The sequence below is a fragment of the Monodon monoceros genome, unplaced genomic scaffold, assembly GCF_005190385.1.
Source record: "Monodon monoceros isolate NGI ecotype Baffin Bay Population unplaced genomic scaffold, NGI_Narwhal_1 Super_Scaffold_14, whole genome shotgun sequence".
NCBI classification, from domain to species: domain Eukaryota; kingdom Metazoa; phylum Chordata; class Mammalia; order Artiodactyla; family Monodontidae; genus Monodon; species Monodon monoceros.
Genome location: NW_021703770.1, coordinates 33,142,736 through 33,167,118, shown reverse-complemented (window position 1 = coordinate 33,167,118; position 24,383 = coordinate 33,142,736). Strand labels below are relative to the sequence as shown.

Genomic DNA, 24,383 nt, shown 5'->3' with positions numbered 1-24,383 from the left:
CACAAGAAATACCGAATTCCAGCTATCCAATGTATAAAGCAAACTACTGTCTGTGCAAACCCTATCTGTAACTCTAGATTTGGAATGGTTTCCAACTGTGAGAACTTTAGCTTGAGGCATCTTAGAAGTTGCTTTAAAGCCTACAGGCTTGAATCATTTTGTAGTCAAATTTTGAGAAACATAGTATATATTCCTCTGCCTTCCTAAACACTGAGGAACGCTTTCATGATGACTCAAAGATTGTTTTCATCTCAGCAAACTGTCAGAATAGGACAACGGCCAGGCAAAATACAAAATCATCACTGTAATGCCTACTAGGTGCACTGATTTAAGCCATGGGATAGGAGGTGGGGTTTGGGTATATCCGGTTCCAAATGAAGCCAAGGTGAAAAGCATTCCAGGTACAGAAGCATCATAATGCTTCAACATGCAGGGAGGGAGGGCTGCCATTGTCACAGCCAAGGTTTTATTTGGATTTATTTATTTGCTCCCAAAGGTGAGAGAGCTTAGAGTTGAGATCATTCTAGCATGGTGATGAGATAATCAGACATGCAACTTAGAGAGCTAACTCTGGCAGCAATATGTAGAGAATGGAATAGAGTTAAAACTAGGCCATTCTCTAAAGTGCATTGAAATGGCCAGAAATATCTGGTTTAATGCATATATCCTGGGTCCCATTCCTGATCTTCTACATCTGTTCTCTAGATGTAGAAGCCCTGTATCTTCATTATTCACAAGTACTTTGGATGATAAGGTATTACACTGAGGTAAGTCACAATCATCAAATTAAAGGACTTCTAAAAAGGCTTAAAAAAACGAATCCTAAATTTTGTACACTTAATACGTCTAGTCTTCAGTGTAATTTTTCTGTTATCTATACCCTATCCAACGAATACAGTAGTTGTTACTGTTTTATACCACATAAATGAGAGTTTAAGCTAGTTATCTGCCAGCCTAGAAACCTTAACGTAGTCAGTCATATACTGGCATCATCTCAAAAAGACGTTTAGGTCATTTAACAAATAAAATATATGCCTCGATTCAAGAACTCACATGGAAATCTAAATTCATAAACTGCATTACAGACATTGTCTTATGCCTCTTTTTCATAAAACTAAGAAACCTCTGAAGTACTTTCTCATGAAAGAGGTTCTTACACCAATTCCAGCTTATCACCTATTTACCCAAGCCAATTAATTACAAAGAGAAATAAAATAGCATAACATCACTGTGCACTGTTTAAGGAATTTTTATTAAAGCAAGAATTTTATAATCCAAATTACGTTTCCTTGCTCAGTTATCAATTCTGTTATTTAAAACAGAAGTGACATTCTGAGATATGCCACAGTAAAGAATTACAAAATTAAAGAAAGGAATGCTTTAAATTTTTGTACTTTGCTGAAAATTCTTTTTCCCAGGGTCTATAAAACAATTTGTTTTTATATTTTACTATTTTTTTGTTTTTTTTTGTTGTTTTTAAATCAATAAGTAATCTAGGACTAGCATTATGTTGCTAGACCTGGCATTTGCTCGGTACATAAGGTTCAAAGTTTCCTTTCCTTTTTTTATTTATTTTATATTTTGCAATGTTTTTTTTCCATAATATTTAAGTTTTTCGATGTTTAGGTATTTTTCTTCGGTGAAGCACGAGTTTCTTTTCATGGTCCCTGATCATCTGTAAATGTGGGGGGAAAAAAGGTTATAATCATCAAATTTATGAGACAGAATTTAATGATTCCAACCACTAAAAAGAAAGGATCTTTACCTAAGTGACAGAGGTGCTAACTATAGCTATAATGGCAGTCATATTACAATATATAAATGTATCCAATTAACATGTTACACACTTTAAATTTACACACTGTTATATGTCAAATATTTTAACAAAACAAGAAAAATAACAGGACCAATACTGACACTTATGTAAAGCCCTTGGCCAAATTCAGCCTGTTTACAGGCTGCTTCTGTAGAGCTCCACTGGACCACAGCCATACCCACTGGTTTACATGTTGTCTGTGGCTGTTCTCACACTAACGGTGGAGCAGAGTAGCTGCAACACGTACCACGGCCCCCAAAGCCCCAACTATTTCCTATTTTACAGAAAAGCTTTGCCCATCCCTGGCTTTGGCTACACAGCTACATCAGCCCATTTCCTGGGGCTAACGAAAGGCAACAGCAGAGGCCAAAAGGCAACCGTCATCGCTGCCACCCAAGAAAATGTATTAAGCTATGAAAAGACCTCCAAGAATAGCTATACAGGGCCAACCCCTATTACAGCCATTTAATACAAATTACTATACAAAATGCTTGAAAGGGCTCTGATCTTAAAAATTCAAGTCAATACCAGGGTAACAGGTAAAGTTTCCTTTAATTCCTCTGTATCTCTACTTCTCTTCGAAAAATTTGCAATGCATTTGAATTAATGGTAAAATGAGTTTTTGCTATGTTTCAAAATATGCTCAAACTGTTAAAATAAAATAAGAAACAAACATAGGGGGCAGGCTCACTTTAAACAGTTGGAACCCCAGTGGCACTGTTAACTGCTTTCTGGGCAGCCTCTTTTGCTTGGTGGGCTTGTAGTACAGCTACAGCTTCATCAACCTGAAAAAAAGAGAAACTGGTTCTGAAAAATAATTAATTAGACAATAATTTCAAACGGACAACAAACAAATGTCCAACAAAGGCAAATTCCTTTCCTCAGGTGAAAGAGGAAACAACTGTTATCGAAAAACATTCCAACTATATCCGTATCTTTTGGGTTCCATTCCACCACTGTTCTAGAATTATGAACCTCTTGCACTTCTTAACTCTCCCTACCAAAAATCCCCCAAAGTTGAGAAATATCAGCAAACATCCCTTTCTCCAATAAAGATGCAGCACAGTTAAGACAGCATGAACGCTGGAGTTACAGTGACTGGATTTGAAACCAAGCTCTGCCATTCACTAGCTGCTTTGCGAGCACTGGGCAAATTACTTGACCTCTCTCTGCTTCAGTTTCCCCGTGTATAAAATGGTGATAAGAGCACCATAGGTTATTATTAGGATTTTCAATTAATATTTATAAAACTCTTAGAACTGTGCATGACTTGTATAAAGCACTTATAAATGTCCTAGAAAAATTAAGTTCCTACAAAACATCCTGGAATATGTACTATAAGAAGCTACTAGATAAATGATAAAATTTAAATTACTTTAGAACGGAGAGACTCTGGAGACTCAAGCATATGAAGAAGTTCTGAATTATCAATCTCCAACAACATGCCAGTGATTTTACCAGCAAGAGTAGGGTGCATGGCTTGAATTAGAGGAAAGAGCCGTTCACCTAGGAACAAAAACATTCAAACACTCCAATCAAAAAAACAAAAAATTTTTAAGGCATCTACCATATTAAAACTGGGGTTTAAGAATCTCTTGTACACAGCAAATAAATGCTAACCCATAATCCACCACTTCAGTATCTTTCATGAGAAGACTGCTATAAAACGGATTAAGATCTACCACAAGGCAATTACTTCTTGGCAGCTGTCAGTTTGCCAAAAAAAAAAAAGATGAACTGAAGCTATGTTTACTATTAAAATGTTAAATCTGTACTCAGGCAAAATCAAAGTGGTTTACTCATTTGGTTCAAATTCCTTCTTCCAAAAATGTGGCAGGGTACATGGCAAGCAATGCCCTATTATGCTGTCCACCAAAGGCAACATTTTAATAGCTTTTCCAGGCAGACAAACTGTGCCATCATAACCATTCATGCCAAGGCACATCCTGCCACCCTAGCTGTCATTTTTAGGTACAGAGGAGGTCTAAATGTCTTCCTATTTTCTAGTGTCTCTATAACTGACTAGGTGGGACAAAGGTACTTACCCAACATTTGCTTCTGTTCTTGAGGAGGGGCAGATGCCAACATGGAAGCAGTCAAAGGTTCCTGACCTTGTACATGAACAGCAGGCTAGAAAGAAAACGGGAAAATTCCTAAGTTTAAAAAGTACAGAAGTAATGGCAAGTACAAATACAGCCATCATTGGAAATTAACTGGATAAAGACTGTAATCTAAACATAAATAGAAGCTGAGTGATTCGGAAATAGAGCTTAAGGGTAGCTATACTAACACCTAAGTGCTCAAGTATTGTAAGCACAGGGGATGTTGAATTTTCTTTTTTATCTGGAGTATTCTTTGGAATCATACTTCTAAATCAACAATGATTTTGGTCCTAGGGTCAAAAAGAAAAAGGTAAGCCAAATCTCACAAACTAAACTTCATTTCACCCTTTCTTACAACTATGCCAGACAAAACTCTCACATAAGTAATTCAGGATGAGGGACTGCTGAATGCTTATCTAGTTCCTAGAGTCTAGCACATAGAAGACATTTTTACATGCTATCAATTACATACTATCAATTAGTGGCACCTCAACAAGATATTCTACATAGTTTAAGCTCCCATATATCATACAGTTGTCTTCAATGTCTTTGACTGAGATCAAGGACTGTCATCTTTATCAAGAAATCATTAAATCCACACCTGCTGCATGGTAACTTGTGGCTGTGCGTTAAGATGTTGTTGGGGATTGCGAACTCCCGCAGCGTATTTATACTGTGGAACGGTGCGAACAGCAGGAGTAGCTGCAGCTGCAGCAGCTGCAGGACGGGGACCCATTGTCTGTGTTGATGTGTTAGCTAAAAAAAAATAAAAAGATTTTCGTATTTATCTTGCTATTTAAAATTGGAGACCAACTTTTACAGGAAGGGTTAAGACTCACCAACACGCTGTGTCGACATGACTCGCGGAACCTGTGAAGAAGCTGGTCTCATAGTACTAAATGGTGGTCTAGGAGCGGCTGGGCGGATAGCACCGGGCATATTTTGGAATGCTATGTTTAAAGATACGAACACACATTAACTGGGAGAAACTCACCAAGTGTTCATGCCGCTTTTTCAGAGCTGAGGTTTGCACAAAAGGCTATAGATGACCAAGCATAAACCATTTTTAAAAGCTTAGGCTCCTATATGCCATTTCTCCAGACTTAATCATATCAGAGCATCAGTAAATAAAAAGTTTTCATTCATACAAGGACAAGTACTTATTAATATCTAAATATGATACATGAACCTGATTCTAAGTGTTCCTGTAATACAGCACTATTCCACAGGATAAGGCTGAAAATGCCTGGACCCTGGTCCTCATACATGGAACAAGATCTTTTAAAACTACTGCCTAACCAAATATGAAATTGAGTTGGATGCATTCCCAAACTTGTCATAAAGGAAAATCAAAACGGCATAGATACTGCTGTCTTAAGGAATGGTGAAACATTTTACAATGTTTTTTAAAAACAAAATGCTAGGATCCCCAAAATGAACACCCATAAAAATAAACTATAAAAAGCAAGAGCTAATATACCATTGGGATGTAACAGCTAATTCGCCTCATTTATGTTTTTAGTTCAAATACTTTGCAACCTTAAAAAAAAAAAAAGCTTACGATGAGGTCTGGCACCCTGAGCAGTCCAGCGAGGACTTGGTCTTAGTTGAGCAATTTGGCTAGGAGGATAGTATGCAGCACGGTTCTGAGTCTGTAGAAAGCAAGCAAATGTATCAGCTAAAGAAAAAAGCAAATAATGCAACTAGTTATGCACTCAAAACATTTAGCAGGTCCTCACACTCTAAGCATTTTTCAAATCCAATCATAATTAACATCTCTTCATCTTAGGGCTTTATTTATTTTTTAGTGGGGCACAAAACATTAAAGATGACTGAAGAGGAAAACCTTCATGAGGTTTTTGTTCTCTTCTAAAACCTACCTGTGGGATAGCTGCCATGAAGTAACCTGAAGGAGGTGCTGGCTGGTAGGGGTTGATTACAGGGTTGGGCACAGCTCTTACACTTGCCATTCTCTGCATATACTGGTTAGTGAGGTGAGCCTGGCGCTCTTCTTTGCGCTGAGCTAAAGCTACATACAATGGCTTGGTGGCCACAATTCTACCATTCATTTCTGTAACTGCTTTAGTGGCTTCTTCTGGGGAGGAGAAACACACAAATCCAAACCCTTTGCTGCGACCACCCTCCATCATAACCTATTAAAAGAAAATGGAAGAAAACACATGATTAATGCAATGGTAGATGAGGCACAAAAAGCAGAGTTATCAACTACACCCACCGACTCACATTTAACTAAACCCTGTCAATGCTTTCATCATTTTTTCCCACAATTTTTCCCTTGATATCCAAATATTAAGCGTAAACTACATGCATGCATTATCCCAGCCAAGCAAAAGAAGTAAAGGGGTGGAGGTCCAATAGCAACTTTGTTAAAGTTGTAGATTTTCAATATTAAGGTTTAATTTCTAAATACAATCAAGGCCTACTAAATTTTAGCACCACTAAAAACATGCACAATTAAAATTTGACTATTCTAGCAATTCGAGCTGACAAAATGCTTTCATTACTCGTTAGAGGGGAGGAAAAAGCAGTTGAATATCATAGTATCCACATTTTAAAATTAAACTTTCACATTCAAGACCATAAGGGCCATAAATATTAGGGTATAAACAATATTCAGGAAGCTCACAATGACTCAAAATCTTTTAAACAAGCAACGAGGAGATGCGAAGAACTTCTCAGTAGCCTTGCAATATACATAAGCGTGCTATACAGCTATATTAAACAGCATGCTGGTGGCACAGAACAAGCAAAACAGCGATCAAACAGAGACCAATGATCTTACATAAATGCAGAATCAAAACAACAAAACAACTGGGCTCAAGGATACAGAGAACAGACTGGTGGTTGCCAGAGAGGTACGGGGGTGAAGGTAGCTAAAAAGTACAAACTCTCACGTATAAAGCAAGTCATGGGGTCGTATTGTTCAGCATGGGGACTACAGATAATACTGTATTATACATCTGAAAGTTGCTGAGAGTAGATCTTTACAGTTACCATTACAAGAAAAAAAATGTTTTGTAATGAATGTTAACTAGACTTATTGTGATCACTTTGCAGTATATACAAATATCAAACAATTATGTTATATACTTGAATATGTTTATGTCAATTATACCTCAAAAAAGAGTCCAGAAACATACCCATGCAATTATGGGAACTTCATGTTAAAGCTTACATTTTAAAACAGTGGGGAAAAGACGGACTTTGGACTATCTAGTACGTGGTACAAAGGGATAATTCTGAATTAACGTACAGCTCTTACTCACATCACATTGAAAAACATCAAACTGCCAGATAAGATTCTGTATCTGAACATAAGATGCAAAAATACAGGGCAACTAAGATGACACAAGACCCCCAAAGTCCTAAGTGGAAGACTTAGAGAAAATACTTGCAACATAAAACAAAGCGCTGACGTGAAATTTCCCCTAAATCAGTAAAGATAACCAACGCAGTATAAAAATATGCAAAGAATAGGCTAAACAAGTAAACACATAAAAAGTACATCTCATTTAAAAAGATGCATACCACTTTCTACTAAATTGACAAGACTAGTAGTAATTTAATTTGTTCAGCCTTTTTGGGATATTTCAGTTGTATGAATTTTAAATACACACACCCACTAACCAGAAACTTCAATTCCTGAACTCCAGAAGTACTGGTGTGTGTGCAAAAATATATGTATAAAGATGTTTATTAGAGTGGTGGGTCTAACAGTGTTAGCATGCAAAGCACACCAAATGACCAATAATACAGGAACAGTAGAATATGTTATGGTACATCTGTACCATGAATATTCAGCCCTTAGCAAAAAATGAGCAAATGCCTGAAATAAATATGTACCTAGATCTGTTAAGTAAAAACACAAGTTGCAGAATAGGTATACTATGATCCTGTTTTATAAAAACTGTTTATATGTATACAAAAAGTATACAAGCATGGAAAATTATCTGGAAAGGCCAACCAAACTCCTTTTGAAGACTGAAAATGAAAAATGGAGGGGTCACCTTTTTACACTTCTGTCTTGACCAATTTGTTTTTCAGCAAGCATTATCAAATTAACATAATGACCTCCTCTCCCAGAATTCCTGCGAAACCTTTTCACCTCCTTGCCAACGGCGATATGATCCACAAAGGACTTTTTGAAAAGGACTTAGAAAAGGCCCTCCTTTGTAAAACATGCATGCTTCTTCATACGTTCAAAATCAACGGATGCACAGTATTCAATTTAAATGATTCTCAGGGAACATACTGAGGATAAACAAACTCAGGAATAGAGTCTATCATACTCCAGGTTCTTTTACAGAAGCACAGGCTGAATGAAACAGAAGACAACTACATCACTTGCATTTTTATGTGTATTCCTCTACTATGCTCCTTAACATTCTATCGTAGAAGTTCCCTTGGTCAATGGGGTTGCAGAATAGAAAGATCAGCCAGGAGGTCACTCCAGAGCACTCAGTTTTAATTTTTCCTCTACTCTTTTCAGAATCTGTTTAAAGTTTTAGATACTCTTCCCACCCCTCAAGATACATACATACAGAACTTTAAATACAGAAGGATTCTTGGGCCACTGACACCAGAAAAAAACACCTAAAGCAGAGGTTCTTATATCAAAATTCCAGAATTTAAACTAGAATCTTACTGTTGTATTTCTTAATTTCTGATTTCAAGTAAAAGCAAACATGATCTCTACCTTTACTGTTAGGGGGCTTAAAGTTTGACTCCCCAGAGTGAATTCTGTAAGCAAATATAGATTAGCTCAAATAGTAACAATTACAGTTCCCTAATAAACTGCTTTCTTTAACCAGTAAAATAACTAGTTTAACAGAGTACAGAACAGTGCCTATCATGTGATGATCAATCACTATGGTCATCAAATGCAGCCTTTCCAGCCACTTCAAATCTGAATATGTTGTTTTTCTTTTTCCCCCCCCCGGTACACGGGCCTCTCACTGCTGTGGCCTCTCCCATTGCAGAGCACAGGCTCCGGACGCGCAGGCTCAGCGGCCGTGGCTCACGGGCCCAGCCGCTCCGCGGAATGTGGGATCTTCCCGGACCGGGGCACGAACCCGTGTCCCCTGCATCGGCAGGCGGACTCTCAACCACTGCGCCACCAGGGAAGCCCTGAATGTAAGTTTTTGAAGTAATGAAGCAAAGATATGATTTTCTGAAAACTGAAAGGCTGATTTTTTAGAGAAAAGCAAAAACTATTTGACCATTCATTTATAAAGAAAAACACTCCATATGAAATATAAAATTTATATACATATATCCATGGGCATGGATTTTTCCCAAATCTTAAAAAAAAAGTGCATCGGGCTTCCCTGGTAGCGCAGTGGTTGAGAGTCCACCTGCCGATGCAGGGGACGTGGGTTCGTGCCCCGGTCCAGGAAGATCCCACGTGCCGCGGAGCGGCTGGGCCCGTGAGCCATGGCCGCTGAGCCTGTGCTCCGCAACGGGAGAGGCCACAACAGTGAGAGGCCCGCGCACCGCAAAAAAAAAGAAAAAAAAGAAAAAAAGGAAAAAAAAAAGTGCATCATATGCTTTACCTTTGCACTAGTGATTGTACCGAACGGAGAAAACTCTTTCCGGAGACGTTCATCATCAATACCATCATCGAGATTTTTCACATAAAGGTTAACACCCTAAAATAAAAATAAAATTTAAAAAAATTTAGAAAAAGGAAAAAGAAAACCATAGTGGTACTTAAGCATACTTCCTATTATCTTATCCCATATTTCCTCTCCTTTTCCCCTCTCAAACCCTCCAGTTACCTGTCAGTAACTGAAATGAACATAAAATAGGTTTCCTCATCCCTGTCTTATTTTTGCTCGTTCAGTTAAATAATGAACCTGGTATCTGGTGATCCTATCTTGCTTCATCTGTTCAAATTTGCGCTTAAGTTCCGTCTGTCTTTCCACTTTTTTCTGGGCTCGACCAACGTAAATTTGTTTTCCATTGAGCTCCTTTCCGTTCATCTCATCCACAGCCTTACAAAGACCACAAAATTTTAATTACTAACTTGCAATATATAAATTCATTTTTTAACAATAAAGAAAATTTGTTAGATTATAAAAGCTAAAGATGTACCCACCATAAAAACTAAACTTTGAGGTTTTAAGACAACAGAGGTTTTCAATTTATACCCTCAAAATACATAAAATGCAAGTAATTCAAAACAATATATGTGGAGATGAACATGTAGACTAGCCGTTGGTACGTATGTGTATTTCAATGCAAGAGCAACTCAACTTCATACCCCCACATCTTACTATAAAATACAGAAAAACCCACACTGCCTTTGGTTAGTATATTTTAAGTCTTACTTTCTGTGCATCTTCATGCCTTTCAAAGCTTACAAATCCAAAACCTTTGGATTTTCCACTCTCATCAGTCATTACTTTCACACTTAAGGCAGGTCCTAAAAAAAATTTTTTTAATGATTCAAAGATATTCCATACAACATTTAGTTTATACATTTCAAGTTTCAATACACAAACAAAGCCATGAAAAAAATATAAAAATGGGGATTAAAAAAAACTCCAAGCCTCCAGAAATTTATTCCTCCTATAACCACCCTCTTCTCTCCCACCATGGGCACTAAATATTCTCTTAAAGACCCTTTATTTCTACTAAGAAGCTAAGTTAATACTCTATTCCCTGAAACACTCCTCCTTCCATTTAAGGAGATATGTTTTAGACAACTGTAAATGATGATGAAGTTTTATTCTTAGCATCAGTACAAAACAGATGCATTATTTTAAAACAATTTGTTTTTCTTTAAGAATTTTTAAGCCTTGGCCCACTTGATTTTCAACAAGGAGTAGAGGAAACACGGGGTTTGACCTTTGACATAGCAGAAGCACCTGGAGGAGGTGGCATGTTTCTGAAGACACATATTCCCCCACCACTCCCTCAAATAAAACAGACTTAACAGAAGTGCTAAGTATTATCTCAGGTAGGTGGGGAAAAAAGATTACACATCACATCTGATTACAGAGAATCTGCAAGATGTATGGGCACATATCAACTGTTTAGAGGGTTCAATGTGGCATGCCAGCTTGGCAATAGTAAAGTATTAGATGTCCTCATTCTTTATGATTTGAGATGCTTTTAAAAAGGGACACCTATTTAAGTTAAACAAAAAGGAAAGCAAAGGTAAGGGGCAAGTAAATCACCTGCAAGGGTACAATTTAAAGTTCATTTTCTGATCAGCTACACAACTATCTAAAGTGAGACCGGTTACACACTTCATGGGAAAATCTGGATCTTTGTCTTTAAAAGTCATTATTTTAAATTGCTCAAACATGATGCTGAGACTGGCCAAATATCCCAAAGCTGGCCAGCTTTCCCGTCCCATAATTAAAGACTACACTCCAACCTAAGTTGGCTGTGTCTCATGCAATGCCTCTGACGAGATGGGATCTGTTAGTGCATAAATCCAGCACAATTTCTTAACATAGCAAAAGCTTTTAAGATCTGTTCCAATTACACAGTCACACCTTACGGTGCTAATACAATGCTATTAACCTTTAAATTGGATAGAATTCTATTTATATGCTAAGTATAATGGAATATCAGTGGCTTAATCCAAGTAACTACAATGTTTTAAAATATGTGAAGTCCCATTTACTTTTTTAGTATAAAGTATTAGCCAAAACTAACACTGAACAATTACTCAGAACTGAGTATAAAAATTTAATTCAGACACATTACCAAACTTGCCAAAGAGATCCTTAAGGCGCTCATCATCCATGTCTTCTCCAAAATTCTTGATGTAAACATTGGTGAACTCTTTTGCCCTAGCTCCGAGTTCTGCTTCTCGTTCCTTACGAGACTTAAATCGTCCAACAAATCTAATAAAATAGATAAGAACTACAAAATTAGGTTCTATTTTATGAAGTTCAGGTTAATTAAGCCTGATGGTTGACTCTGTAATAGTTGCTGATAATTTCAGAATCTCTAATAAAAAGCAAACTATAAAACAGAAATAGGGCCTTAAGTGAAATGTGAGAACAAGCCTCTTAACTATAATCACGAAAAAGAACATTTTTCTTAATACACACTCCTCTCCCTTCCTTCTAGCTAACCTAGGGTTAAGAAGATTACGTCCAGCAATACAGACTAGTGGAGTATGCCTGCACCACGCCAGTGAAAAAACAGAAAAGCTTTTATCGTTGCTGTTTCAACATGGCTCTTGCACTTCGTTTGCAATCTCCTAAAATATAAATTTAAGCTACCGAATTCTGTACTCTAACATACAACAGCCTGGAACAAATTTCTTTGCAGCATTGTCAACAAAATGTGTTTTAAAAATTGAGGTTTTCCCTAAAAGTAGTACATGTGTCATTAAACAATATAATATACATCAAAAAACCATCACCCAGGGGCTTCCCTGGTGGTGCAGTGGTTGAGAGTCTGCCTGCCAATGCAGGGGACACAGGTTCGAGCCCTGGTCTGGGAGGATCCCACATCCCGCGGAGCAACTAGGCCCGTGAGCCACAACTACTGAGCCTGCGCTTCTGGCGGTTGTGCTCCACAACAAGAGAGGCCGTGATACTAAGAGGCCCGCGCACCACGATGAAGAGTGGCCCCCGCCTGCCACACCTAGAGAAAGCCTTCCCACAGAAACAAAGACCCAACACAGCAAAAATAAATAAATAAATTAATAAACTCCTACCCCCAACATCTTCTTAAAAAAAAAAAAAAACAAAAGAAAACCATCGCCCATAATCCCACCCAAATTATGACTGACTTTTTGTAGGCCTTTTTGTTCTTTGCGCTTAAGAACGTTAGTCCAGCACAATTCCTTTCCATAGGAGACACCTACATTTTATTCCTTCAGCCGCACCCCACACCTCCCCCCACCCATATGGTGCTGCTTCTGGATCCATGCAATTAGTTTTATAAATGTTCTCAGTGGGAACATGATATTCCATTGTGGACAACAAAACTTTCTTTTGTAAATAATGCCGCAACGTTATGAAACTTTGTTATTTGTTCTTAGGATGGAGTTGCAGAAATCATGGCAGCTCGAAAGGTATATAAATGATCTTAAGTTTATACCTACAAACTGCTTTCCAAAAAGGGTTATATCATTTTATACTCAAAAAACAGCAATAAATCAAGTTCTTTGTTTAATCTAAACCTCCACCAGTGGTAGCCATTCCTTTTTTTCCCCTAAAGCACTGCTGACAGGCAAAAGATAGCTTCATCTCTGAATACTAATGATGCTGAACGTTTTTCTCATTTAAAGATGTATTATTTTTAAGAATTAGCCTTTGTAAACATTGTTCCCATTGAGGAGTTGCTGGTTTTCTTAGACTTGTATGGGGTTCTTTACATACTACAAAGTCTTTCCTTAATCATGTAATTGATGGAACTCAAACAGGTAACACCATGTGCATGACTCCTCCATGTACGGACTGACCATCCCACTTGATGCAGATTTATGAGAACCACACCTTAAGAGTGATGCAGTTGACCTGTGAGAACCAAACCCAATTTGCGTGCCATCACTGCAGTTTACATGAGCTCACAGCTCACTTACAATGTGACCTCACAGCTGAATTTGCCTAATTAAGCAAAATCCACTGGCATTGAAGATAAAATTGAGATTTGTAATGTCTTTAGGCTCACAAAATCTGTATTTTTACAACTTGTAGCAGAAAGTCTTATCAGTGTCATTATTTTAAAAGTTTGCAACTTTTAAGAACAAGTTTATTTCAGAAAAGATTAATCATGAAGACTTCTGGTTTAATTACGATTTATCTTTACATGGGGAAGGGAGCCAAAAGGTGTTGAAACAACAATTATGACAATCTTTAAACTCCATCAATAAACTGTGGGAGTAAAGCCAAGCAGAGAGTCACCCTGGGCTCTGAATTTAGACCACTGGGTTTGTATCGCAGTTTATGTCATACCAGCATGTAAATACAGGCAAGTTATTTTAGCTTCAGCTTTGAATGTAAAAGGGGCTAATTACTACCTTGGGAATTATGCTTAAGTTTCTGCCTGGATTTCTAGTTTTTCAACTAATATGCACTTATTTTTGAAAAAGCTTTATATTCCAGCATACCTATCTTCTGCTGTTTCTTTTCTGTTTGAATGCTGACCAGCTGTATTAATTCACTGTTACTTGTATGTTACACTGAATGTGGAGAAAAGACAATTATAAAATCTACCAAGATGTGGTTTATTAATTTTCACTTCAGCTGTACCTCTTCTAAGAGCACAAATATATTACTTGTAAAATGCATGAATTGAACTATTAAAAGCATTTGAAGAATGATTAACTAAATATTTATACTTACACTTTGCGATCATTTAGAAGCATCCCATTCATTTTTTCAATAGCTCTTTCAGCTGCTTCTTGTGTCTCAAAATGCACAAATCCATAACCCTTGGAACCATTTTCATCACAAACCACCTAGGGAAAAACATGTAATAATTTTTCATTACTTGCTATTGATTTAGCATTTTTCCAGTACTCAGAGATAACTTGTCAGCTACCTAACCTGGGCATTTGGGAAATAAAGATATCCATTAACAGAGAGCATGGTTGCTATCTTAAGGAATAAACTACAAGTAACTAAAACACTGTAAGTATGTTTACCTGTCATATTTTTGCTTACCTTACATGAAAGGATGTTACCAAAAGCAGAAAATGTATCATACAGTGCTTTATTATCAATGGATTTGTCCAAATTTTTAATGAATATGTTGCCCACTCCACTTTTGCGAAGTGATGGATCACGCTGAGACCACATAATGCGTACTGGCTTGCCCTTTATAACATCAAAATTCATGGTGTCCAAAGCACGCTCCGCTGCAGGAAGGACATTTTCAAAATAAATATTATTTCAAAACTTTTATAGCCCACTTAAAATTATATAAACTATTGTGGAGGGAACAGTAAGAGCACATGGTCCCTCTACCTCTTCAAACTTCAAGATGGCTGGATCTTACCTCATACCAGTCTAGATTTAAACTGTACAACGCAAAAAGAGAAGACAAATATCAAAAAACCCCAAATTTCCCACGTTAATTTGTTAATGGATGACGTATCGTTAAGAACTAACTTATTTCTGCAACAACCTCTTCCTTTAATTGCCATGAAATTTAAAAGCACCTTTTTGTTCCTAGTCAACTGTAAAACCGAGATTCCCCTTCACAATCTGCTTAAAAGCAATATAAAGGACAGTAAGCAATTGTAGATTATCCACAAGCAGAACAGTTTATGGATTTTAAAGCATTTTAACTTCTCTATTACTTGTCAAAATTGTTTCTTGCTTATCACTGTCAGTACTGTACAAAAATTAGTCCATTTTCTAAAAAAATTCCTGACTTATTGGGGGGATTTCAGTGATTCATGGCACAATTCCTATGGCCATGTTTTAAAAAAAAAAAAAGGCTTTATCCATTCAGAAAGACTTGAATCAGGCTTTCAAAACTAAAGTGAAGTTGGACGTACTCAGCTATGTAACACAAAACTTTTGAAATACCAGGTCTATGCTAGTCACAATTCACTTTTAATGCTTTATTTACATATAAAACCAACTTTATCTTAGGTCATTCATTTACTTAATAACTGATCATTAACCAATTATTTCTGAATAGTGCTAGAAAATTTCAAAATCTACCCTATGATTACATCTATGAAGGATCAAATTATGTGCACACGTACCATTAAAGAAACACTTATACAGAAGTTTAGACTCTAAATGGAAAAATACATCCTTAAGTAGAAAAGACTAGTCCCTAAAGAGTGGGAACACACAGTCCATTTGAAGTCCTGAAACACCAATTTTCACAAATGCCATGCTAGTGTTAACTGTAAAATTAGTGAGAGGACAAATTTTCCAGCCACTTCTTTCTATAAATGAAAGTTTTAGTTTCTAGAAGATAGTGACAAACAACTGTCAGCTCATTTATCAATCGACCACGCCTACTCAGCTCCCCTCGTTTTTTAGCTGACTTTGCTTGAGCTTCTTTTGAATGAGTCACCTCTTCCTGTTAAATTGGAAACTGGTCACTTTCAGAAGCTATTCTACAAATACATCAATGTAGCAATAAATAAGGGGGAGAAATAAACGGAAACCACTGAAAATAATATTTGGAAAGACAATAATTTGTATATATAGAAATGAAATAAATGGAAGATGGAAAAATGCTACCCTCTTTTGAGTAGTTACAATACTGGTCTACTGCAATAGATGGGTAATACACAGTGAGTGTTCTGTAACCACGGTAACCTGAAGTTCAACTTTTCTAACCCCAAGAAATTTTAAAAATTGTTTTTTTCGGATTTAAAATTGTTAAATTTAGAAAGAATAACAGCCACTTTCAGAAGTTTACATTTCATGCTCTCTAGAATTTGTCCAAGTTTTCTCTAACAACTCTTCAGTTTGTGATTACCTGCCCCAAAATTATCTCCCCTGATCTTTCATTCAGCGATAAATCTTGCCCAGAGTTGGGAAGAACCGTTATGGAGTGACATTTGGAGCTACTGCCTACAGAGCAAAAGGGCAGAAAACCTGCAGTGCAGTTTTACAACGTCGGGCTTGCTGTCACTCAATAGCCTACCTACCCAAAAATCTCAGCAGTAACTTTACCTAGTGAAAAGCTGATCACTAAATAACTCCAGATCTGTTAATGAAATAAAGTTTCAATTCCACCTTTAAGGCCTTTCCTACAAAAATAAAAATAAATTCCTTATATTTTGTAACACTTGACATATATTCAAGTAGCCAGGGGAAAAAAGGGCAAAAGTGGACCATAAAATCAAGTGAGAATGACTTCTGCAAGTCAATTCATCCAGATAAAAAGAAAAATCCTGGCAAGTTATCAGGTCACATACCTGTTTGCCAAATTCTGGACTTTTTGCAAACTGTTTAACTTTACTTTAAAAATACAAGGTGAGCTGCATCTTTTTCCCCAAAGATTTCAAGCTGACTCTAGTGCTCAATCATTCCCCATGATGTATGGATATTCTGGACTACTTTAAAAAAAGGAAACCACCATTAGAATGCCACATAAGTATAATAGTCCAGTCCACACGACACTCACAAGTAATATTTTCCAGTCAAAATTGGTGACGGCATTTTTAAGTAAAATCCCTCAAAACCATAGAAACTATTTCAGAGGGAAAAAAATATTCCGAATAAATTACCAGTACTACGAAACTAACTCGATTAAAAAAAATCACAGCTACCTAAATAGCCTGAGAAAATGATGGCCTCCAAAAGGGTTCTCTTCCACATCCCCTCCCTCCTAACCTGCTGTTAAGAGTGAGAAATGTCTGAACTAGAGGAAAAACCCCAATGCACGTCTCATTGGTAGTTTATACTTCCAGAGCCATCAGTCACTGACAAGTTATTAAGAACAGAATCAGAAGCCTGATACCACCACCAGACCACCATATTAACTTTATTCTAAGTCCCCGTGGCTCCCCCAGGCGATTGGGCCAGTAGCCGGAACAGGCCTCGGGCCTGTGAGGTTACAGGGTTCAACACGTGGTATTTTTCGAGCAACGAAATGCACTTCCTGGGGCGTCCTGGGGCGCCGGCAAGAGCCTCGGGTGGTGGGAGCGCCTCCACCTATTACCGGAAAAGGGGGCTCGGCACTCAACACCCCAGAATCCCGCAGCTACTGGCGGGAGCGTCGTGTTAGAACCCATTCTCACCCACCCTCCCGGCGCGTCATCACCCTAAACTTTGAGAGCGGCTGAGGCCGAGAAAATGGTCGCAAAGGAGGAAGTGGCCCGGCGTACGAGGGGCGTGCGGCTGCCGGCAGCGCGGGTCCCTGCGGGCACGGGGAACCGGGGTACTGGCGCTCAAGCCTCGCCCCGCTGGCCCCGGGGAGGGCTGGTGACATGCCCTCCTGCCCCCTCCCCCCGGGCCGCCGGCCTAACCAGCCCGCCGCCGCCGCCTGAGCCTCATGGCCGCCCGCCCGCCGTCGGGCCCGGCTCTCACCGTCTGCCGGCTGCTGGAAGTTCACATACGCGTAGCCCAAGGAGCGGCGGGTGATCATGTCCCTGCAGACCCGGATGGAGAGGATGGGCCCGGCCGGGCTGAACTTCTCATAGAGCATCGCCTCGGTCACGTCGGGGTGTAGGTCCCCCACGTAGAGCGAGGCCATGGGGTAGCTGGGGGCGCTGGGGTTCATCTCGGCACGGCTGCCCGCAGGGCCACAGGCCGCGACCTTTCCGTGAGAGGAGAAGAGCGAGTGCTGGGGTCGCGGGCCGGAGCCGGGGGGAGGGGAGCGGGGGCAAGCGCAGAGGGACAAAAATCAACCGGAATCGAAAACTACTCAACAGCCGCAGAACGGAGTCGATCCGCTGCCGCTGGCTGCTGGCTGCTGACTGCTGGCTGCCGGCTGCCGGCTGGGGAGCGAGGGTGGCGGTGTCGGGTCCGGGCAGCGGGAAGGCCTCGGTCTCTTGGTTCCTCCTTGGAGCTGCTGCGGGGCCGCGGGCGGGCGGGTCGGTCTCGTTGCTTCACCGGGTTATTTTATAAAACAGGAAGAAAAAAAAATAAAAGTCTCCGGCGGGGGAGACGCGGATTTTTTGTAAATTTTTTTTTGGTTTTTTAGAAGATTTTTTAAGATTTTTTTGGATTTTTTTAATAATAAATGTGTGTTCCGAGGCCGGAGCACACACTCCGCACTCTCAGCACTAACCGCCGGGGAGAAGGGGAAGCACCGCCTCCTGCACCCTCTACTTATACCCCGCGCCGCACTCACCCTGCCCCCGCGCGTCTGACGCCAGGGCCCTACGCGAGCGTCAGCGCCGGAGGAGGAGGAGAAAAGGAGGCGAGGGGGAGGAGGGAAAAGAAAACAGGAGGAGGAAAGAGCAAAGAGGAAGGGAGAGGTGGAGGCGGCGGCCGCTGCGTGGGTGGGGGTGGGGCTGGGGCGGGGCTTATGCGCACGCGCCGCGGCCGGGGGGCGGGGCCCACGCGGTGTAGGGCCCGTGGGGGAAGGGAGGGCCGGCTCGCAGGCTGGTCTCCGAGGAGTCGGGGGGGACGGCCCCTCCTCCCACACATCCCGCCCCACCTCCACCCGGGAGAAGCGTTAAACCGTCACCTAGGCGGTGGGCGGGGCGCGGGGCGCGGGGCTTTCGGGTTTCTCGTCTCTAACCACCCCCCACGTGCATGGCCACCCGGGCCTCCGCGCGGCAGTCAGGCCTGCTCCATTCGCACCCGCCCCTGAGGGACGCTGGGCACGAGTGGACCGGCATGATCCCTTCCAGGCCCAGTTTCCGAAACGTGGGTGAAAGGAGCCAGGACTGACTCCCCAGTTCTCCTACCGGACCGCACTACGAGTCCCAGCGGGCAGCGCCGCCACACGCCTCGGCCGCAGAAGCGGTGCCTGCTGGGAGCTGGAGTCCCCAACGGCCGCGGCGCTCGCTGACCCCAACTGGCCGCGGATCCTGGCCGCCCGCTCGGGGACCCCCAACCGTCCTGGCGCTGGACCCTGGTCGCCGCCCCGCGGTGCTTCCAATAGAGGAAGGGGGGGAGGAGGGGCCCTCGTACTACCGGTCCTCTCGGTTCCGAGCCCTAGACTCTCCCCGGTCTCCCCACTGGGTGCTGTCGTTGGTCAAAGTGATTTTAATTGGGGGAAACTATCTTGGGGTCTTTGTCCGCTTCCCTTTTTAAAGTATCGTGATCGCTGTTCACTTAAGGTAATAGGTTGGAATCTGACTCGTGCTCTTTCTGCCAGAAATTTCTTTGAGGTAGAAAACAGGACTCCAGAAAAATAAATGTTTTTCTTTAAAGTATGAGTCTGTCACAGACATACATGGCACCACAGACCTGCAACCAGGCAAAATTAGCATAGTCTAAATGCGGTATTAAAAATGTTTAAAACAATTTTGTGGTTAGTTGGGGTCTTTAATAGGAATGGTAGCTGTAATGAATCAATAGTAAAAATACCAGTTAATAGGAATGACATTAAGTCAGCATACAAATCCCACTTTAACGTAGTAATGTACGTTACAGTTTTTAAAGCACTTGCATAAACATCCTATCATTTGTTCCCTACAGCAATCTTGTGTGGGAGGTGGAGCAAGTAGTAATAATTTTATTTTACTGTTAAAGGAATGGTCTCAAGTTAAATGATTGCCCAATTCATTCTTTTACTCAATAAACTTTAATGCATGTCAAATATATTGCCAGGTGTGGACTGGGTACTTTATTCTCATTTAATTCAAACTTAAACCTGCAGAATCCCACATAAGTGCTATTTGGTCCCTGTCTTGGTAGGAAGAGGATAATATTTTGGAAAACATGTTGCCTTATGTGCTTTATTAGGCAAAAAAGCAAGACTGAGGGCTGTGCATTAGGAAGACACACCTATTACTAGATGACAAATCACCATTCAATCTATTAGAACTCTGTGGTTAAAATCAATCCATTCATGTGTTTATTGAGTACCTACCAAGTGTATCTGTATGTAGGGAAAATACATGACAGACACAAACTGCTGTCCTCAAGATGCTGCTGATGAGCTCTCTGGTAATCATATAAGCATTACAGCGAGTACAATAAACATCCAATCCTAGTGTTTAATCTGGCTGTGACATTTTCTATTAGATTCTAAATTTGTTTCCTTAAAAAGAAAAAGAGGATGGAAATTCCATTATTGGACTTTAAAAGAAAACCTGACTTCATTTTAGTGCTTTCATTAAATTGCTGAACAGAGACTATGAAAAAACAAAAAGGGAAAAATAAAAGAAGAGGTGCACTCATTAAAAGAAATGTGAAAGGGGGTCACCTCCAATAACTTGGAAATTACACCAAGAGCTAAAACTACCAAAAACCATACATAATTACTAAGATTATATATACCTCTGGTAGAGAAAGATGAGGGTGCGGTTTCTGGTGAACCTCACTAAAACATCATTGTAAATAACAAAGTTGGGGAAAAGATGGTCTGCTTGGAGTCTAGAAAATTTTGTCAGAGAGCAGGAGTTTGGCAAGCACCCTCTAAGGTGGATTTGGGTACTCCAGCCACTAGAAAGACCTTACTCTCAGGTTTCACCAGAGGCTGGATTAAATCACTCTCAAAAGATTTCTCTTTATGATAATCCAGTTTGAACAAGCAACCTCCCAATTGATAAGTTCAGTTAATAGTTGAACCACCATGGCACCCTGACACAGGGAAGGATGCTCTAGATGGCAGACGAAAGTATTCTAGTCACTGAAAAGGTATATCAGCTCTTTGTAGATTAATAAATACTGTGGGAAGCAAGTCGGTCAGGATTTCTACGCAGCTGCGGTTCTTGACATTCAGTGGGTGTCACTCTCACATTTCAGGGAGGTACAGCTGAGTCTGAACAAGAGAGACTAGAAGCAAAGTCCACCCCTGGGGGGAGGGAGGTAGTAGAATCAGAAGTGGGAGTCAGAGCCCATCTCAGGAGGAAACAGGAATGGGATCTGGAACTGGAATCAAGAACGTGTTCCCTTGATCCATCATTCACCTCTTTCTCTTTCTCTTCCACCAGCTTCTTCCTCTCTGATTAGAAACCTGTTTTTCTGATCAGAAGTCAAGACAAACTCCCTTAATGATATATTCCTCTCTAATTTACTCTTTTCACAGCCAAGATTTTATTTTCCACTTCTCGCCTCCCCTTAATTCCTCAACATGAACACGACACTGACATCTCATACCTCCACCTCCCCAATAACTGTCCTGTCAACAGGCATCAATGATCCCTCTTCTATTTGTCAAATCCAATGGACTTTCATCTTGTTCAATATCTGAAGACTTCCATCTTGTTCAATATCTGAAGAATCTGACTGTTTCCCTCTTCCTTCTCTCTCTCTCTGTCTCTTTAACACACTCTCTTGGCTTCTGGGCTGCAACTCTCCTGGTTCTGTCCTGCTCTCAGACTATCCCCTGTCTCCTGTCACCTTCCCTGACCACCAGATTGGGCTGGGTACCCTTCCTCTGGCCTTTACCCACACCACCCCTCTGCCACTACGTTTACCACATTATACTGAAGTAGACTGTTCTTGAGCTGTCTCCCCAAATAAGCTGTAAGCTCCAAAAGAGAGCCTAGGTCCTATTTGTCTGTATTCCTATCACGGAGCATGAAACCTGGCACACTGGAGGTGCTTTTTTCTTTTTTAACCTAACTTCAGGGAGAAGGCCAGCCAGGCTTGTAGCCTGACCACACAGAATAGGGGTCAATAGGGAGATCTCAACCTGAAGTTCACAAGGGCAGCTAGGGCTGTGTTCAAGTCCAGACCACGTGGACTGCTGCAGTGCACTACTTCCGAACTCCACCAGCTACCGGAGCGGGTATTTCCTAACATATTGGCTTGGCACTCATTTCCAGTGCTGGGCTTGGAGGTAGACTTTAGTACCCAGAGTCAGGCAAGCAGGGACAAACAGGGCTGCCGGATAAAAGGAGTTTCTGGACCTCCAAAGCTGAGGACACTATACCATGGCAATCCCATTAGTGTTCTGTCACCCTTCAGAGGCTATCAGACAGCCTAGCTGTCCGACTTTAACAGTGTGATCACTTCTGATAGAGCTAATTAAGGCTACAAGTAAAAGGCAGAAGATAGAATATGTGTCAATTCCCTTGGACTTGATTCACCACTCTCATTTTTCCCTCCCATCATTTCTTTTTGGTCTTAAAAGAATGTGCTGTCTATGTTTATCTGGTTTGCCTGTGTATTTCTAATTTTAGATTGCAAGCTGTGGGACAGAATAATGTCTTGTTATGTGCAGCATCTCTGTGGGTGCCTAAGAATGTCTAATGACATCAACATCATCCAATTAACCTGTTTTTATCTTAGCAAATGAAATGTAAAGTTCTCCAGAGAACTTGTTCACTTGAAGCTCACTAGAGATTTATAAATAATTTTCAGGCTATATCCAGTGTATATTCAAAATATATCCAGAATAATTTATAACATTCCATGTAATGTACGACAACCTAAAGTTGACTGGTCTTATAAGATCTTAGGTAATCCTGAGATATATTTGAGCTGAATAATAAGGGAATATTATAGCCTCCGCCCAACTGAAGGGATATACTTTCTGTAGATCCTTGAAATAGAAAAATATTAATGTCCATGATAAGACCCAAATTATACAATGTTTAAGAATATTAGCAATCTGCTTCATTGGTTTAATGGTTGGTGAGGAAAACAACACCTACTCAAATTTGTAAATTGTCGTGCTCATGATCAGAAAGATTTCCTATAAGAGTCCCATTCAAATTTTACGTTTTCTTCCATACACGTTACATATTTTCCTCCTACCAAGAGAACAAGGAAAGGGATTCATAAAAGAGTTTGAAATTGGTTCTGACATTGTGTGTCAGACGATGTAACCTTAGTTCTGAGAAAATGGCTGCCAAGTAAGAAGACATAGATCTTGAAACACAGACCCACTTAGAGTCATAAACATAGACTCATAAACAGAGAAACAATCTTGGGAGAAAAAGATAATTAATGGCTTTGCTGTGGAAGAAAATAAGAAACGCAAAGAAATCTCAGCACACTTAGGTTTCTTACAAGATGCTCTTCTAATGACATAGCCATCTGTGTTAAATCAGTGTGTATGTCATAATGATAAGAGGGATACTGCTACAATAGGTATATTACCACCTAATAGGATTATTGTGAGACCTGAGTAAGATACTATATGTAAACATAAGTTACGTAATGCACAGTGCTGCCATTTAGTGAGCAGCTCCTATTTCTGTGAATATAACCACACATCAGTTTGGAAGATACTAAATTCAAATTCATGGCAGAAATATTACATAGAGTCATACACAAACAGACATACAGAAGATATAACTGTCACTGTCCTAAGCTTTAGCTTTGGAGGATAGAAAATTGCAATGGCTACATTAAGACAGTGTCAAATATTAGATGAATAACAACAGCAGTAACAAAACTAACATCAATTTCTATAGGGTGTGGATTATGTGGGGAGGGGGTCAACATGAGAACTTTGAAATGTATTCTACTCTAGGACCATGGTTCCTAAGGCACAAATAATCTAAGTACATAAGTTAAGGTATAAGGAATAACAAAAAGATATTTCAGGTAAATAGAAGAAATTTTATTAATACTAAGAGCTAATATTTATTGAGTACTTAAAACAACCCTATAAGATAGGAAACTACAGTACTGCCGGTGAGGAAACCAAGGCTTAAAGAAGTCAAATAACCTTGATTCAAACACAGGCAGTGCAAGATCAAAGGATGAGATCTTTGATCTGGGAATTAAGGGGGCTAATACTTGGAATAATGAGAGGAAAGGGCATTGGAAGGTGGAGGAAATAACATCAGGAATGTCATGGAGGTGGGAATAAACAAGATGTGCTGAGGGTATGAGAAAATCGTATGGCTGAAACATGACAGACAAACAGGGGTAAAGGTAAGTGAGAGTGTGAAAGAGCGGGGCAAGTGCAAGGAGAAATAG

General features: G+C 40.1%; 1 protein-coding gene across 1 annotated transcript; it reads right to left on the bottom strand.

The window, feature by feature from the left end:
- Nucleotides 1–1,236: 1,236 nt before the first annotated feature.
- Nucleotides 1,237–18,634, bottom strand: PABPC1 (poly(A) binding protein cytoplasmic 1). The gene is made up of 15 exons (XM_029222860.1): nt 17,916–18,634; nt 14,577–14,770; nt 14,256–14,371; nt 11,659–11,798; nt 10,269–10,363; nt 9,795–9,932; nt 9,492–9,587; nt 5,799–6,071; nt 5,480–5,570; nt 4,758–4,868; nt 4,520–4,674; nt 3,862–3,946; nt 3,192–3,322; nt 2,508–2,601; nt 1,237–1,675 (listed from the first exon to the last, which is right to left on the bottom strand). The coding sequence occupies exons 1-14, from the start codon at nt 18,106–18,108 to the stop codon at nt 2,509–2,511; spliced, it is 1,911 nt and encodes a 636-aa protein (XP_029078693.1). The 5' UTR covers nt 18,109–18,634; the 3' UTR covers nt 1,237–1,675; nt 2,508.
- Nucleotides 18,635–24,383: the final 5,749 nt, after the last annotated feature.